At 39.4% G+C, this 18,341-nt stretch overlaps 1 protein-coding gene across 2 annotated transcripts in view; it reads left to right on the top strand.

The window, feature by feature from the left end:
* Window positions 1–16,705, top strand: part of GNG2 (G protein subunit gamma 2) — a 139,344-nt gene extending 122,639 nt beyond the window's left edge. For both annotated transcript variants that reach the window (XM_067735875.1, XM_067735869.1), the window contains one exon: window positions 13,449–16,705. In XM_067735875.1, coding sequence (XP_067591976.1) covers window positions 13,449–13,577 — 129 coding nt within the window. In that variant the 3' untranslated portion in view covers window positions 13,578–16,705. The remainder of the gene's footprint in view (window positions 1–13,448) is intronic.
* Window positions 16,706–18,341: the final 1,636 nt, after the last annotated feature.

Genomic DNA, 18,341 nt, shown 5'->3' with positions numbered 1-18,341 from the left:
GCTACTCCTTTTAAATTTCCTTTGCTGTTCCTCTTAGGCTCCCCAACTTCTTACATTGAAGTTGTTCCAGGTTCAATCCTTGTTCCTCTTTTTTCTATCTAAATGTACTCCTTTGGTGATCTTGCTCATTCCCAAGGCTTTATGTACCATCTGTATGGCCTCAAGTCCCAAATTTATGTCTCTAGTCTAAATCTTGCTTCTAACTCCAGCATTGTATATCTCATTAACAAATGTTTCAATTTCAACCTTTCTAAAACTGAATTCCCAGTCTTCCTCCCCAAATCTTCTCTCCCTGCAGCTGAAATGATGGCAACTCCATCTTTCCATTAGATCAGTCCAAAAACTTAGAGTTATCCTTAGTTCTTATTTTTTATTCACACACTATCTCTAATCCATCATAAAATCCTGTGATTCTAGATTCAAGTGCTGTTTATCCAGAATTATACTTCTCATCACCACCTCTGCTGCTATTTCTCTGTTCTGAACCACTGTCACCTCTCACTTAGATTACAGCAATAGTCTCCAGGAATCTCCACTTCTACCCTTACTCCCATAGAGTCCTATTCTCAACACAGCATCCAGAATGCTTCTTTAAAATACGTCAATGGCTCCCCATTTCTCTTACCATAAGCTTTATTGTATAAGTTTTTACTCAAAGATTGATTACCTTCTCAATTAAGCCTAACTATTGCAACCTGTCTTCCATGACCCCCACCGTATATACACTCTTAATCCCTTTTACCCTTCTCTACTTTTCATTTTCTTATAAAACTTACTACCATCTAACATTCTCTATAGCTATTTATTATGTTTCATTTTCTTCTCTCCATCCTCCTACTCAAATACTATATAAGCAATTTGATTACGCTGTGCATTGGTGTAGTTTGATTCATATTTTTTCATTTGGATTTTGTTGAGTTACTTAAACCTGTGGGTTTGTAGTTTTTATCAAATTTGGAAATTTTCAGTTATTAAGTCTTCAAATATTTTTTCTTTCCTCTCATCCACATACCATCTTTCTCCTCTCCTCAGAGACTCCAATTATATATATATTAGGCCACTTGAAGTTGTCTCCTAGCTCAGTGTGTTCTGGGATTTTTTTGCAGGGGGTTGTTTTTTGTATTGGGGGGGGGTTGTTGTTGTTTTCAGTCTGTTTTCTCTCTGTGCTTCACTTTGGAGAGTTCCCATTATTGTCTTCAAGTTCACTAATCTTTTCTTCTGCAATGTCTAATCAGGTGCTAATTCCATTCAGTGTGTTTTTTATCTCTAGAAATTTGATTTGGGTCATTTTAATATCTTCCATGTCTCTTTTAATCCTATTTTGCTTTCCTCTATTTTCTTGATTATATAGAAAATATTTACAATAGCTGTTTTAACAGCATCCTTATCTAGTAATTTTATCATCTACGTCAGTTCTGGGTCTTTTTCTCCTCATTATGAGATTAATCAATTTGGATTAATTTTTCTCCTCATTATGGGATAGATTTATTCCCCCTACTTATTTGTATGTCTGGATTTTTTTTTTTTTTTTTTTGGATTCCAGACATTGTGAATTTTATTTTGTGGCAAACTGAAATTTCTTGTTTCTTTAAATATTTGGGGGTTTTGTTCTGTGGTCCAATTAAGTTATTTGGAAACATTTTGATCTATTCAAGGCTTACTTTTAAACTTTGATAGGTGGGTCCACAACAGCCTTTAACCAAGGCCTACTTGGCACCACTACTGAACACACCCTTTTTAAGACTCTACTTAATCCCCTATGTGTTATGTGATCTATGTACTCTAGCCAGTAGAAACACAAACTATTCCAGCCCTGTGTGATCACCAGGGATTATTTCACTTGATCCTTTCTGAAATTCTTTGCACAGCCTCAAGAAGTTTTCTCCCACATATGTGCTGATCAGTAATTAGCTAAAGACTCAAAAGGAATCCTCTGGAGGCCTCCAGATTGCTCTCTCACTCTCTCTCACTCTCTCTCTCTCTCTCTCTCTCTTTGTTTGTGTAAGTGTGTAGCTCTTTCTTCTCTGTCACTCTCTCCTCAACTCAAGGAGGTTCATGAAATCTGTTTGGGTAGCTCCTCCCTGTGCTGTGGCCTAGAAACCATTTTCAAGCAGTACTGCTGAAACATTCTTGGGACTTTTCTTGCCTCCCTTCTCTCAGGGATCACTGTCCTCTGCTGCCTGTTCTGTACTATTTAAAAAACATTTGTCCACATATTTTTTTTTTCAGTTTTTAAGTTAAAGCAGGAGGGTTTAATTGGTTGCTGTTCCTCCATCATCATCAGAATTGGAAGTCTAGAATACTGCATAAGTTCCCCAAGGACAGGAAGCTTTGTTTATTTTGTTCCCTGATTATGCCAATCCCCCAGAACTGTGACTGGCAATTAGGTACTCAGTAAATATTAGGTGAATGGAATATTTGTTGATTAAGCTTATATTTGAGAACTTCTTCAGCAATTATTTGAGTGTTTCCTATGTGCTGGCACTGATGACACAGTCGTGAATAAAATAGATATGATTGTTGCCTTCATAGAGCAGAATGCCAAAAGGGAAACATCAAACATCAAATAAACAAACAATGGTTGTAATTATAAATTGTAATAAATGTTTTTCTGTGAAGGAAAAGAATGGTATGCTCTGAAAGAGACTAATGATGAAAGTCATTATTGGATGAGGTAGTCAGTAAAGACTCTGCAAAGAATGCTATTTCACCCCTGAAGGAAGAGAAGGAGCCAGCCTGGTGAGGAGATGGGGAGAAGACTGTTCCAGGGAATTGTATATGTGAAGCTCTGAGGCAGAAAAGAACTTGGAACTTTCACGAACTTAGAGAGAGGAGACCTGTGTGAGAGGAAAAAAATGCTACAACATGAAATTGGAGAGATGGCAGGCCCAAAGTAAGCAGGACCCACAGGCTGTTTTTATGATGTCTTGGCTTTCCACAAAGTACAATGGGAAGCTCTTGAAAGTTTTAAATAGGGGAGTGATATGAGCCAATTTATATTTTTAAAATATCTTTCTAGCTGTAGTACAGAGAGTACTACTCCTGGCACAATTGTAAAAGTAGAGAAGTTATTTACAACTGAGATTCTTAAAATCTTTTGTGCCCCAAACCTGTTTGGCTGTCTGCCGAAGCATATGGTCTCCTTCTCAGAATAATGCTTTTAAATTACAAAGGAAACGAATTATATTAAAATATAGTTTATCAGAAAACATTTGTGGTACAGCTAAATATATATACTTCTTTATTAACTGATTATATAGGATGTAATAGTGGGTCTATACTTATAAAGCAAAAGAACATAAATAAATGTTGAGATATCTGCAGTAACTGTAATGTGATGGAAAAGATCTGATTTTTATTGGTGACTAAGTCACAGAAACTGTTAATGCTAATTGTGTTGTCTACATCTATAATGGAAAGAAATGTTAGATTTCCATTTCAGGTTAGTGAAAATAAAGATGTAATTTTTTTTAAATCATTGAACTTAACAGACCACACCCTGCATTCTATTCATGGATCCTGTCTCAGTCCATTTGAGCTACTATAACAGAATGCCATACACTAGGTGGCTTATGAACAACAGATATTTATTTCTCACAGTTCTGAGACTAGAAGTCCAAGATCAAGGTGTCAGTATATGTGGTGTCTAGTAAGGGCCTGCTTCCTGATTTGTAGAAGGCTACCTTCTCTCTGTGACCTCACATGGTTAAAGGGGCAAGGGAGCTCTCCAGGGTCTCTTTTATAAGAGTACTAATTCCATTCATGAGGGCTCTACTCTCATGACCTAGTCACCCTACAAAGGTCCCAACTCCAAACACCATCACACTGGGGATTAGATTTCAACATATGAATTGGGGGTGGGGGGGAAATAAACATTCAGTCTATAAAATATCCCTTGGAATTTTTTATTTAAGAGGTTATTTCAGTAATTGTGGGAAAAGAAGATGGAGGCTTGGACCAGGGTAGTTGCAAGAGAGGTGACAATAAGGGGACAAATTTGAGATATTTTTCTGGGAGCATCCCTATACAGTCTGCATGTACTCAATGGCTTTGGTGGGAGAGCTGGATTTGACATGAACACAAGTCATGTCTTTCCTCAGGGTGTGCTGGCAGCTATCACCTTGGTAGGAGGTGGGGCTGGAGGTGGAGAGGCTAGGGCCAGAGCCAGGTGCGAGCCAGGGCTTCCTGTCTGCTCAGTGGCTGTTACTGCCCTAATTGGGGTGCGGGCAGGTCCCAAGTTGCTGGAGCAGAAGCTCTGAGGGTCAGGTTTGAGCTGGCTCTGTTCCCTTTAAGTGTGAACTCTCCCCTCTCCCAGCACCAGCACCCTTGGGAGCAGTGCTGGAGCAAGAGGGGCCCACTTGATCTCTCAGCGTCTGACAGGGTACAAGCTGCAGTGGTCCAGCCACAGAGTCCCAGGCTGCTTCTGATGCATTGCCTGTGCGAGTGCCAGTAATGGCTGCCCCCACCCTGCTCACACAGTGCTTCAGGTCTGAGCCACCTCTGTGTCTCTTAGCTGAGTTCTTTCTGTCATGGCAGCGCTCACTCCAGTGTGGAGCTACGACATGAAGTAAACAGGGCTGGAGCATTCACTCCTCAAGCTGGAGAGCACCAGGCAGACATGGGAAACCAGCCAGCCACCCACGCAGTTTGTCAGCCCTCTCCGCTCTGCCTCAGGAGAAATCAAGCACGCATGTGCATTCCTCACAAGCAGACAGAGTCCAGGCTTCCCACAGCCCTTGTGTTAGTCCCCCCCAGCCCTCCAATCAGCCCTCCAATTGTCTTCTCTGTGCCAGACCCCAGGACTGGAGCCTACAATAGGTAGCTCGAACCATTCACTCCCCAGGGAGGATCTCTACCCCTATAATCTCCCTTTTCTTCTGAGTTCCCTCCCTGGGCCGCAGGTCCTGACCTGATTGCTTCTCTTCCCTTCCTACCCAATTCCGTGTACATCTTTCTTTCAGCCTTGGTTGTTCAGGAGTTTTCTGCCAGTTTCCAGTTCGGTTTCAGTGAGAATTGTTCCACATTTAGGTGTTTGTTTGTTGTATTTGTCGGGGGAGGTAAGTTCCAGGTCCTCCTACTCTGCCATCTTGATCACCTCCCAAATTTGAGATATTTTTGTAGGAAGAATCAACAGGATGGAAAAGGGAGAGATTACCTAAAGTTACTGGTGAAATCTTCATGGAAGAACTAGGCCTAGGAATGTGAAACGTAAAAGAATCTGTATGCACAATGTTAGCAAGGATAGTTAGAAAGCAAGAAGATTTGCCAGGCAGACTATTGCTGTGACTCACTGAAAAGTAAGGAACAAGGATGAAGCTATGGGTTCGAAAGAAAGAGCATTCATAAAGAATAAATCAAGAACACTGAGACTCATGACTCAGGTACTCACGAGCTGTGAGAACTAGGGCAAATGTTTACCTAATGAAGCCTCAGCTTCACATATTAAAAATGAGGATAATAATAATAGCTTGTGACCCATAATGTTGTAAGGATTAAATAAAATACTGTATGTAAAGTGGTTAGCACAGTTCTGACATGTAGCAAGGGCAGATAAATATTAGCAATTGTTCTAATTGCTGCTAGGATTCTGACATTGTATTGGACCATCACCCACAGGAGATTGCAATCTAGTTGAGGAAACATGATAAAACACATGATATATTTTTAGAAGGAAATTGTTCAGAGTCAAGTGTTCAAATACAAGATATGAGCAACTCTAAGCTATTAAATTTTGCCCAGTATAGTACTTCCTGTACCATAAAAAGATTTTGAGAGTTTCTGCCACATATTTGTATGTGAGCATTGCAGATGAGTAGGGATACTGTTGGATCTCTTGTTAACAAGTAAGTTTTACATATTACTATTGTCCAGTCTCTGCTGCTTGCAGCTAAGCTCCCATTTGGCATAATAATGATTACAGCTCGAACAATTAAAACAAAACAAAACAAAAAAGAGGTAATTGAGATTCTGAAAGTCTGTTCTTTGCTTTCATTTACAGGAGCTAAGACAAGAACAGGCTGTTTCCTTTTGTTCTGTCATAATACCATTTCATAAAGATGCACAAAAAATTTCAATCAACCTTTGGAACTACCCCTGCATTTGAGTAGTTTGTATGTAGATGGCTGTGGCTTAATGGCAAAACATTAACATTCAAGTTCTTCTTCTGCTGTGTACTTTGCTATATGACATTGAACCACTCATGCAATGTACTGAGCCTAAATTTTTCATCTATAAAAGGAGGATAGGGCTTCCCTGGTGGCGCAGTGGTTGAGAGTCCGCCTGCCAATGCAGGGGACACGGGTTCGTGCCCCAGTCCGGGAGGATCCCACATGCCGTGGAGCGGCTGGGCCCGTGAGCCATGGCTGCTGAGCCTGCGCGTCCGGAGCCTGTGCTCTGCGGCAGGAGAGGCCACAGCAGTGAGAGGCCCGCATACCGCAAAAAAAAAAAAAAAAAAAGGAGGATAATAGTTCCTACCTCAGGATTATTTTGTAGATCAATAAAGAAAACTTAATGTCTGGAACAAAATAGAAACACAATAAAAATATTTCTATAAGCAATGTAATACCTATTAAAGAGTGAGAATTTAAGTCAAAACTTGTAACAAGAGACAAAGAAAGTCATTATATAATAACTAGGTTAATTTATTAAAAGGTTACAATAATCATAAATATATACACACCCAAAATCAGAGTACCTATTTAGCAAATATTAACCATTAGTACCATTAAGCAAATATTAACAGACCTAAAGGGAGAAATAGACAATACAGTCATAGCTGGGAACTTTAATACCTCACTTTCAACAATGGATAGATCATCCAGACAGAAAATCAATATGGAAATGTTGAACTTGAACTATACTTTAGACCAAGTTAACCTAACAAACATATACAGAACATCGCATCCAACAGCCACAGAATATACATTCTTCTTAAGTGCACATGGAACATTCTCTAGGATAGGTCAAATGATAGGTCATAAAACAAGTCTTGGCAAATTTAAGAAGCTTGAAATCATACCAAAAATCTTTTCCAATCACAATTGTATGAAACTAGAAATCAATAACAGGAGTAAAACTGAGAAGTTCACCAATATGCAGAAATTAAACAACACACTTGTGAATAATCAGCAATGGATCAAAGAAGAAATACAAAAAATAATTTTTTTTAAATCTTGAAACGAACAAAAAGAGGAAACAAAACATACCAAAATGTATGGGATGCAACAAAAGCAGTTCTAAGAGGGAAGTTTATAGTGATAAACACCTACATTAAGAAAAAACTAAAAATGATTTCAAATAAACAACCTAACTGTATACCTCAAGGAACTAGAAAAAAATAGCTTAAGCACAAAATTACCAGAAGGAAGCAAACACAAAGAGCAGAAATAAATGAAATAGAGACCAGAAAAACAACAGAAAAAAATCAGCAAACTTAAGGGCTGTGTTTTTTGAAAAGATGGAACAAAATTGACAAACCTTTAGCTAGACTAAGAAAAAAAGACTCAAATAAGTAAAATTGGAAATGAAAGAAGAGACATTACAACTGATATCACAAAAATACAAAGGATCCTGACACTACTTATGAACAATCACATGAAACAAATTGGATAACCTAAAAGACATGGGTAAGTTTTTAGAAATACATAACATACCAAGACTGAATCATTAAGAAATAAGGAATCTGGGGACTTCCCTTGTGGTGCAGTGGTTAAGAATCCACCTGCTAATGCAGGAGACATGGGTTCAAGCCCTGATCTGGGAAGATCCCACATGCCGCAGAGCAACTAATCCCGTGCGCCACAACTGCTGAGCCTGTGCTCTAGAGCCCGTGAGCCACAACTATTGAAGCCCGTGTGCGTAGAGCCCATGCTCTGCAACAAAGAGAAGCCACCACAGTGAGAAGTCCGTGCACCACAATGAAGTGTAGCTCCCACTCTCCACAACTAGAGGAAGCCCACACACAGCAATGAAGACCCAATGCAGCCAAAAATAAAAAATAAATAACTAAAATTATTTTTAAAAAAGAAAGAAATAGAAAATCTGAACAGACAAATTACTAGTAAGGAATTGAATCAGTAATCAAAAATTTCCCAATAAAGAGAATCTCAGTACCAGATGGCTTTCCTGGTGAATTCTATCAAACATTTAAAAAATTAATGCCAGTTCTTCTCAAATTCTTCCAAAAAATTGAAGAGTAGGGAACACTTCCAAACTATTTTACAAGCCAGCATTACCCTGATACCAAAGCCAGATAAGGACATTACAAGAAAAGAAAACTGTAAACCAATATCCCTGATGAATATGAATGCTAAAATTCTCAACAAAATATTAGCAAACCGAATTCAACAGCACATTAAAAGGATCATATACCACAAACGAGTGGGATTTATTCCTGTGATACAAGGATAGTGCAATGTATGCATGTCAATAAATGTGATACATCACATTTATAGAATGAAAGATAAAAATCATATGATCATCTCATTTAGATGCAGAAAGAAAATTTAACAAAATACAACACCGTTTCATGATAAAAACTCTCAACAAATTGGGTATAGAAGGAATGTACTTCAACATAATAAAGTCCATATATATATCAAGCCCACAGCTGACATCATACTCAATGGTAAAAGATTAAAAGCTTTTCCTGTAAGATCAGAAATAGGACAAGGTTACCCACTCTCATGACTCTATTTAACATAGTACTGGAAGTCCTAGCCAGAACAATCAGGGAAAAAAAAATAAAAGATATTTAAATAGAAACAAAAAAAGTAAAATTGTCTCTGTTTGTAGATGATGATTTTATACAGAGAAAACCCTAAAAATTTCACCAAAACCCCCCACAAAATCCTGTTAGAGCTAATCAATGAACTCAATAAAGTAGCTGGATAAAAAATCAACATACAAAAATCAATTGTGTTTCTGTACACTAACAATGAAATAACTGAAAAAGAAATAAAATCCCATTCACAATAGCTTCAAAAATAAAATACTTAGGAATAAATTTCCTCAAGGAGTTGAAAGATCTGTACACTAAAAATTATAAGACTCTGATGAAAGAGATTAAGACATAAATAAATGGAAAGATATCCTGTGTTCATGGGTCAGAAGAATTAATTTTTTTTAATTTTTTAATTTAATTTTATTTATTTTTTTATACAGCAGGTTCTTATTAGTCATCAATTTTATACACATCAGTGTATACATGTCAATCCCAATTGCCCATTTCATCACACCACCACCCCCCCCATGGCTTTCCCCCCTTGGTGTCCATACGTTTCTTCTCTACATCTGTAAAATGTCCATATTACCCAAAGCCATCTATATATTCAATGCAATCTCAATCAAAATTCCAATGGAAGTTTTCACAGAAATAAAAAATTAAATCATAAAAATTCATATGGAACCACAAAAGACTCCACATAGCCAAAGCAATTCTGAGAAAGAGGAACAAAGCTGGAGGCATTACACTCCCTGTTTTCAAACTATATTACAAAGCTATAGTAATAAAATCAGTATGGCATAAAAAATAGACACATGAAACAATGAAACAGAATCAAGAACCCAGAAATAAACCCTAGCATGTACCATCAACTAATATTTGACAAAGGAACCAGAGTGCTTGATGGGAAAATGATAGTCTCTTCAATAGTGGTGTTGGGAAAAATGGATAATCACATGCAGCAAAGTGAAACTGGACCCCTGCCTTATCCTACTCACAAAAGTTAACTCAAAATGGATCAAAGACTTCAATATAAGATCTGAAACTGTTAAACTCCTAGAAGAAAACATAGAGAGGGTAAGCTCCTTGACATTGATCTTGGCAATGATTTCTTGGATATGACACCAAAAGTACATGCAAGAAAAGCAAAAATAAATAAGTGCAACTACATGAAACTAAAAAGCTTCCACACATTAAAAGAAAGAGTCAACAAAATGAAAAAGCAAACTATGGAATGGGAGAAAAATGTCAAACCTTGTATCTGATAAAGGGTTAATGTAAAGAATTCATACAACTTAATAGCAAACAAGCAATCTGATTTAAAAATGGACAGGGCTTCCCTGGTGGCACAGTGGTTGAGAGTCCACCTGCTGATGCAGGGGACATGAGTTCATGCCCCGGTCCGGGAAGATCCCACATGCCGCGGAGTGGCTGGGCCCATGAGCCATGGCTGATGAGCCTGTGCATCCGGAGCCTGTGCTCTGCAACGGGAGAGGCCACAACAGTGGGAGGCCTGTGTACCACCAAAAAAAAAAAAAAAATGGACAGAGGAACTGAATAGACATTATTCCAAAGAAGATATAAATGTCCAACGAATGTGTGAAACAATGCTCAATATCACTAATCAGGGAAGCACAAATTAAAACCACAATGAGATATCACTTTACACTTGTTAGAATGGCTATTACCAAAAAAGACGAGCAATAACAAGTGTTGGCAAGGATGTGGAGAAAAGGGAACCCTTGTGTACTACTGATGGGAACATAAATTGGTACAGCCACTATGGAAAACAGTAGAGAGGTTCCTCAAAAAATTAAAAATAGAACTATCATAGGATCTAGCAATCCTACTTCTGATATATATATATATATATCCAATCAACATCTCAAAGAGGTATCTGCACTTGCATATTCATGGCAGCCCTATTCACAATAGCCAAGTCATGGAAACAGCCTAAGTCCATCTGCGGATGAATAAAGAAAGAAGATGTATCATGTATTATATATTTACAGTGGAGTATTATTCAGCCATGAGAAAGAAGGATATTCTGCCATTTGGGTGGACTCGGAGGGCATTATGTTAGTGAGACACGTCAGACAGAGAAAGATGAATATCGTCACTTATATGTGGAATCTAAAAAACCTGAACTCAGAGAAACAGAGTAGAATGGTGGTTGTCAGGGGCTGGGGGTGGTGAGGGATATGGGGAGATGTCAGTCAAAGGATACAAACTTCCAGTTATAAGAAGAATAAGTTCTGGGGAGCTAATGTACAATGTGGTGACTATAGTTAACAATACTGAATTACATACTTGAAGTTGCTAAGAAAGTAACTCTTGAATGTTCTCACCACAATTAAAGAAAAAGGCAAATATGTGATGTGTTAGGGGTGTTAACTAACCATACTGTGGTAATCATTTCACAATATAGAAGTGTATCAAATGATTACACTGTATACCTTAAACTCACACAACATTATATGTGAATTATATCTCAGTGGAGCTGGAATAAAGATAAAAAAAATTATTTACAATTTAAAAATAGTGAGACTGACTTTTACACAAGTATGCTATACTGGGTTGAAGAGCATCCCCTAAAATTGATGCCCACCTAGAACCTTAGAATATGATCTTATTTGGAAGTAGGGTGTTTGTAGGTGTAATCAAGTTAAGTGGAGGTCATACTGAATTAGGGTGGGCCTAATCTGATGACTGGTGGGTAGGATATTTGGACATAGGCAAAGAGAAGAATGCCATGCGAGGACAGAGACACACAGGAGAGAATACCATGTGAAGGTGGAGGCAGAAAGTGGAATGATGCATCTACAAGCCAGGGTACTCAAAGTGCCAGCGACCACCAGACACTGATTGAGAAGCATGGAACAGATGCTTCTCCATCAGAGCCTCCAGTAGGGACCAAGCCTGCGGACACTTTGATCTCAACCTTCTAGCCTCTAGCACTGACTGAGGGAGTAATTACTGTTATTTTAAGCCACCTAGATTGGGTTTTGTTTAGCCAGAAAGAGGAAACTAACACACATATCAGTACCTATACCTCTTTATATCAGTCAGCATAGACTCGGTTTTGTTGCAGTAAAAAAAGACTCTCTCCTCCGATTCTTAGAGGCTACAATAGCAAAGATATACTTTTCATTCTTCTTCTCACCCACATGTCATCACAGATAGCTGCCACTCCACACCATGTTACCTTCAAGCAACCTCTACTTGGAATATTGCCTCTATCTGGTATGAGAAACATGGAAGATAGAGTCCAAACATTCAGAGATTTATGGGATTAGAAGATGAAATTGATTCTCATTTCCAACCTGTAAACTATAATATTGAAAAGCCTTTAAGTGACAAAGTTCTAATCAACTCAATCCTGGGACAAGGAACAAATCAAGAGTATGGCCACCATGTTTTACTAAAACCTCTGAATCAATTCAGGTGGTTTACAGTAAATGATTTCAGTCAGACAAAATGGCAGAGGCGAACTATGCATTGGTTCTTGAAGCTTCTGCCCCAAAGTGACTCACATCACTTCTACTCGTGTCTCATTGGCCAGAGCAAGTCTGATGCCATTGTACGGGTATGTATAACCCACATATAGGAGGGGCAGTAAATCTTTTCAGAAATACTGCAATCTCCCCACTCTTACAGAGGATTATCCTTTCAGTAGTCACTTTGAGAGGCTATTTTAGTAGTACAGTGATGTGGAGAATGTTTGGAGTGATTTCCAGAGCAAACGTATGAGGTCACATAAGAAATTGACTCTTGACTTTATGATTTTTGACCCCCAGTGGCATTCTCCAGATAGATCATCATCCACCTAGTCTCCAGATGTGGTTACAAATAACTTCTAGTTTACTACCCCAAATTAAATCCCCTCTCAAGCAGTGAAAATTTGCCACCGTCAAAGCTGATCAAAGGAAGGTACTCCAGAAGACTACCAACAAGGAGCTACAGAAGTGTTGTGAGAAGTGTTATGAAACAACAGCATCACTGAGATGAGATCACTGACCAGCCTCCCAGTGGGACTCCCTAAAAGGTGCAATGCTTGATTGAAGGAATATATATAATGTGTAATAAATGATAACATATTAATATCTTATCGTACATAATATATATAAAATATAAAAATGCATAACGTATAAGGTTATGTGTGTATGTATAAGTATATAATACCTCTGACGTGTTTGTTAAAAAAGGAAATCAACATGGCTTTAGGCATCCCTAACACAATTTCTGAAGCAGAGAGACACAACTACAGAATGATAATGATGGCCAGCCTATGTGGAAATCTTCCTATGTTCCAGGCACTAAATGATTTATGTGAATTACCTCACTTAATCCTTGCAGCCAGGGCTGGGACTAGGACGAGGGAAGCAACCTACCTGGGGCACAGAATTTGAGGAGACACCCACTCTCAGGGCTGGACAAATACAAGGTTGATATTTGCATGACCCTGAACGCCTCCTTCAGTGTTGTACCCTCAGAGCCTCACCTCACCCTAATCCCGGACCTGCTTGTAACAGTCCTGTAAGGTCAAGATCATCAGCTCCTTTCTTCGCAGATGAGGAAACAGAGGCTTATGGGGCATGAGTATCTTGCTTCACTTGAACCCAGGCAGTTTGGACACCCAGGCCTTAGCCTTGACTCGTTGCGCCTGCATCAATGCCTTCGTCGACGCCCCATCTCAAGTTTTGGTTGTTTTTGTCGTCTTTTCCAGGTGTCCAAGGCAGCTGCAGACTTGATGGCCTACTGTGAAGCGCATGCCAAGGAAGATCCCCTCCTGACGCCTGTTCCGGCTTCAGAGAACCCATTTAGGGAGAAGAAGTTTTTCTGTGCTATCCTTTAAGTCTTCAAGAGGAACCTGAGGAGCCTCGGGGCTCCAGGGACACTGATGTAGAGTTTTTAGCAAAGTGGGCGCCTTTCTAGTCCACAGCATTTAAAGAGAGGGAGGAGAACCATCCTGGAGACTCCAGGCTATGCATGTTTAAAGAACTGGTCCCCTTTATGAGAATGAGAGCTGATCCACACCCCCGAGTTAAGAGATCTGATGTCTGCAGAATTGCCTGGAGGAGGGGAGTATGTAAAGATAAAATCGGTGTCATTTCTTTCCTGCTATCCCTCCCAAACCTTATGTTTCTGCTTCATATTTAAAAAATAAAACAGACAGCTGTACTGAGCTCAGATATGTATGACCTTCTTGGAATGAATATTGCCTTTAGAATACCCTTTGACGAGCTGAGTCGTCCAGTGTAGGTGCGGTTCGGTTTAATGGCGTTGATATTTTGTCTTTGTGCCTTTCTTTTTCTTTTTCCCTTCTCCCCTACCCCTCCTTCCACCCCTCCCCATTAGAGTAGTAAAGAGGTAAGGCTGGATTTGTCTGTAAGATTGAACTCAAAGGATGAGCGCCCAAAGGGTTTAAGGAGATGTTCCCCGTGGTTTATCCTCATGGTAATAACAACAACAACAACAAATGCCGGTTGTCTGTATTCTTTTATCACTGTTCCTAACATTTGTACATGGTAGCTTTGATTCTGCAAGTAAAAGTAGATCATGTGTTGTGACTGGTGCTTTCATATATTTGTGACAATTTTTGAGTAATACTGCATGAAAATGTCCCCATGTTACATCCATTCAGTTTTACTATAAAGTAAAGAAAAAGTTTTACTATAAACTTTAGAAAAAGAATGAAAGAGAAAGGAAGCTGGGGAGGAAAAAACTCAGTATCTTGAAAATTGAGATGACTTCAGAGCCTTAGCCATGCCTAAAATACCTCCTAGTTAACAGTGGCATCCACACCTCTTCCACATATTTTCCAGAATCCAAAGCATTTTGGTTTGATCCAGGACCCAGGACAGCACAGGGAGGGCCAAGTGACAGAGGCAAGGATTCACCCTGAGTTGGGAAGTGCTTTAATCGAAGAGTCAGAGCAAATTCCCTTTTTCCCTGAATCACAGAAACTCTAGATTGAAAGAAGCCTTTCTGTGCTGTTCTTAACGAGAAAAAACGTGGCCCTTGTTTGTTTAAGTATCAGGAGAAATAAACCCACAACTCCAGACCAGACCCACTCTCAGAACCTGGCTGCTCACGGGCTAGGGAGAAGGGGGCAGCTGCTGCCCCCAGCAGCTCCACCAGAAAGGGTTCTGGCTCTTTTTGCCCCTGAAATGACCTTTGTTTTTTACCCACCAAAATTTTCAATAGAATCTTTTCTTTGTTTTTGTTCTCTGCTTTGTTTGTTAGAGTCTTATTTACAAACTTCCTTGCAGCTCGGGCTCTCTCTTCCCAAGAAATGATGTTGAAAGTGATTTTTCTTTGTGGCTCCACCAGTAACGGGAGGTCTGGAAGTCTGTCTCATTTCTTTCTGTGTCATTCCCAGGCAGGTGTGGGCTCTCTTACAATTCCTTAGTTGCTTTGAAATCCCGAAAGACCATTTCTGGATTAATTTTATTCTCTTTCCATTCTCTTCCTCCCATTAAAAAAAAAAAAAGATGGGAAGGAAGGGAAAAAAGAAGATAAAGAGATGTAATATGCCAAGGACAGATCTTGAAACAGACTTGGTAAACATTCTCCTTAGCTCCTTGTATGGGCATGACGGTAAAAGAATAAATACATCCAGTTAAAACTCATGCCTGGGGAGGGGGAGGAGAATATTAAGACATTGTGAAGTGTATGAATGCACTCCTATAACCAGATACTTCTGTTCAAACCTTGGGATTTTGCTACAGTCAGTGGGACACTGAAGAAGATTTAGAGGGGAAAAACCCTGGCAGAGAATGTATTAAACTACAGTATTGTACCATTGGCTTAGTAATACTGTGGAATCAGCTAAAACCCAACCACATTTTTAAAATGAGCAGAAATATGAATTGAATATGTGGTCACATAAAAACAACTGTGAATAAAACACTCTTTGGTGGTGATTAAGGCGTCATTATAAGACCCTGATGCTTTTCATAATCCACACCATTTACTTTTCTCAGAAGAACTCTATATTTTCATGTAAAGCTAGGTCTTCGGAGCAATTAAAATGTAATTAAAACTTTTAGGAATACAGCTCTGGTAATTAAAAGTTAAGGAAGTTCCAAACTTCATGTGACCTTGTTTGTCAAAGGAGAAAGAAGGCAGAAAATACACAGCCCATCTGAAATTAAATTTAAGAAAAATGTTTGACTTTTTCATAATTTCATGTGCTACAGAAGGGAATTATAATCCCAGAGTTTTTCTATGAGTTTTGACTTATTGGTATTTTTACTTGTTAAGGGGGAACTAATCTTTTGATTACTTATGCCTCTAAAGAGTTTTAATTCTTTTAGAAATTTAACAATCATTTTCACCAGCATAATTTTATCTTAAGGGGTATACTAATAGGAAAACTTAGCTTAATTATTCAAGGCCCTAATTTACATATATAATATATTGGGTAGTAATGAAAATCTGCCATGGAATTCTTTAAACAGTAATAATAAAGCTCATATTTAGAATGCAAACTCTATTAAGAAAAAAACCAATCTTGCCTCATCCTCAATATTAAATCTGTTTTCTTTTTTTTTTCTTTCCATTTTAAACCAAGTGCTATTTAAGTCAGAGTGTGTGAATAAGTACTTTGAACTGAGGCTAATTTTGCTAATAATATTTGAAAGAGATTGCTCACCAAGGAAAAGTTTTAAACCATTTCTCCATATACTCATATTTACAAAAGACATTTTGAGAAGCATGCTGTCTTAAGGGATTTTTGTACTTTTTTTTTTTAATATTTGCTTCTAGCTGCTCCTGGCAATGGTGAATTGTTACGTATACATTAATGTTTTCCCAGCCCTAGAACTGTTCACATTTTTCCTATATAAGATCTATGGAGTGTATCTTTCAAAGAGAGGGAAATACAGAAATGTTAAAGCAGAAAAACCTGAATGTGATGTGTACATTTTCATCCCCCCATGGACAATGTATTTGTTTTAATAAATGGAATTTTCAGATTCATTTCATATGCAATCGATTTTATTGTGAAAGCCCGTGGACCACCTCGCCCATCGATTCTATGGTTATTTTGAGAAGGATGATGACACGTAACAAGATAGATGAGGAAACAGGAATTCGTGACTTTTCTTTAGGGGTTTGTTAATAGAGGCACCTAAGGAGGGAACATCTCACATGAGGCTCTTTAAAAGCCTTTCTCCCTGGGGACAGTGCCTGGGGACAGAGAAAGGTGATGGGGAAGAGTCCAGGCTCTGGCAGGCTGGACCGTGAAGATACCTGAGGTGCATTCACACTTGAATATGTTATGGGTATGCCACACGGGGATTCCTCCTCTACAAAAAGAAAACATTGAACAGAAAACATGCTGTTCTCCATAAGCTGCTCATGATTTAAAAGGAGGACTAGAGAAGATAAAGGCTTAGAACTCTAGATTCACAGCTTCCTGGAGATTTCTCAGTCAAGATACCCTTCTGTATGTCCTTCAAATTATGCCAGTGAGTAACAGAGCCTGTTAGTAAGGAGATGCTGGATCTCCCAGGATTCGTGCCTGCGACAAAAGCATCTTTAAACTTCCAGGGAAGGGGCCACTTGGAGTTTGTGCATTTGTCCACTTACATCATTGTTTCTCAGACTGTGATCCCTGGATCAACTGTTTCAGAATCACCTGGAATGCCGATGAAAAAGGCAGACATTGGGCCCCCCACTAACTCAGAATTGCTAGCAATGGTGCTTAAGACCGTGCACTCCATTGCTGGCTTTTCATCACGCCTCACGAAAGGCACAAACTAATTGACAACACGCTGGCTCTTATTCCCACAGCTGCAGGAAGTAGCTGCCCTGGAGTGAACACGTGACCCGCGACTGAGAATCTCGGCAGCTCCCAGACGTGCGACGCAGAGAGGAGGAAGCTGGTGGGTTTTAACTCTGCTCCTGTTCTGTTGAGCCCCCAGGGGAGGATTGCCTCCAGCTCTGGTTCTTTAATAAGCTGCTAACATTTTACACAGCACAATGACGTGGGAATTGGAGCTGGGTCAGCTCCAATCCACAAATTGCAAATAATTTGCCAAGGGAAATCCCTTTCCCTTCGGTTCTGCCCCAAATCTACATTCTCTTCTATTTAGAACCAGGAGACTCAGGCAGAATTTATTTTTAATGAAGGGGGTCACGGGCTCCCGGGCCTTCCTCAGTAAGAACTCCTACTGCTTCTCCATGTCCATAATAAAAGAAGCCCAGAGGCAGGGTGTACCTCCACACCAAGGTGACAGACAGATGGTGCCTGGTGACCTCAGTTCATACTGTAGGCAAGCCAGAGCCCAGCAAGCATGAGCTGGAGAACAGGAACAAGGCCCCAGAGTTCCATGTGACCTTGGCCAAGTCCTTTAACCTCTCCATGCTATAAAATGGGGACAGTGTACCTGATTCACTTGCCTCACACAGTTGTCTAAGCCAAATGAAAGAGAGTAGGTAAAGTGCATCGTGAAGAAAGAGGTGATAAAGAATCACTAGACCCTGCTTGCACAACTTTCGAAGAGAGGAAAAATCTAGATCATTCCTTCTTGCCTTTTGACTCACTGCCTTTTCTCTCTACCCCAGGGCTCTGTGGTTCAGACCCTCAATGCCTCATGTCCACCCACTGGTG

The sequence above is a fragment of the Pseudorca crassidens genome, chromosome 1, assembly GCF_039906515.1.
Source record: "Pseudorca crassidens isolate mPseCra1 chromosome 1, mPseCra1.hap1, whole genome shotgun sequence".
Lineage (NCBI taxonomy): Eukaryota > Metazoa > Chordata > Mammalia > Artiodactyla > Delphinidae > Pseudorca > Pseudorca crassidens.
This window is presented reverse-complemented; position numbering and strand designations above follow the sequence as displayed.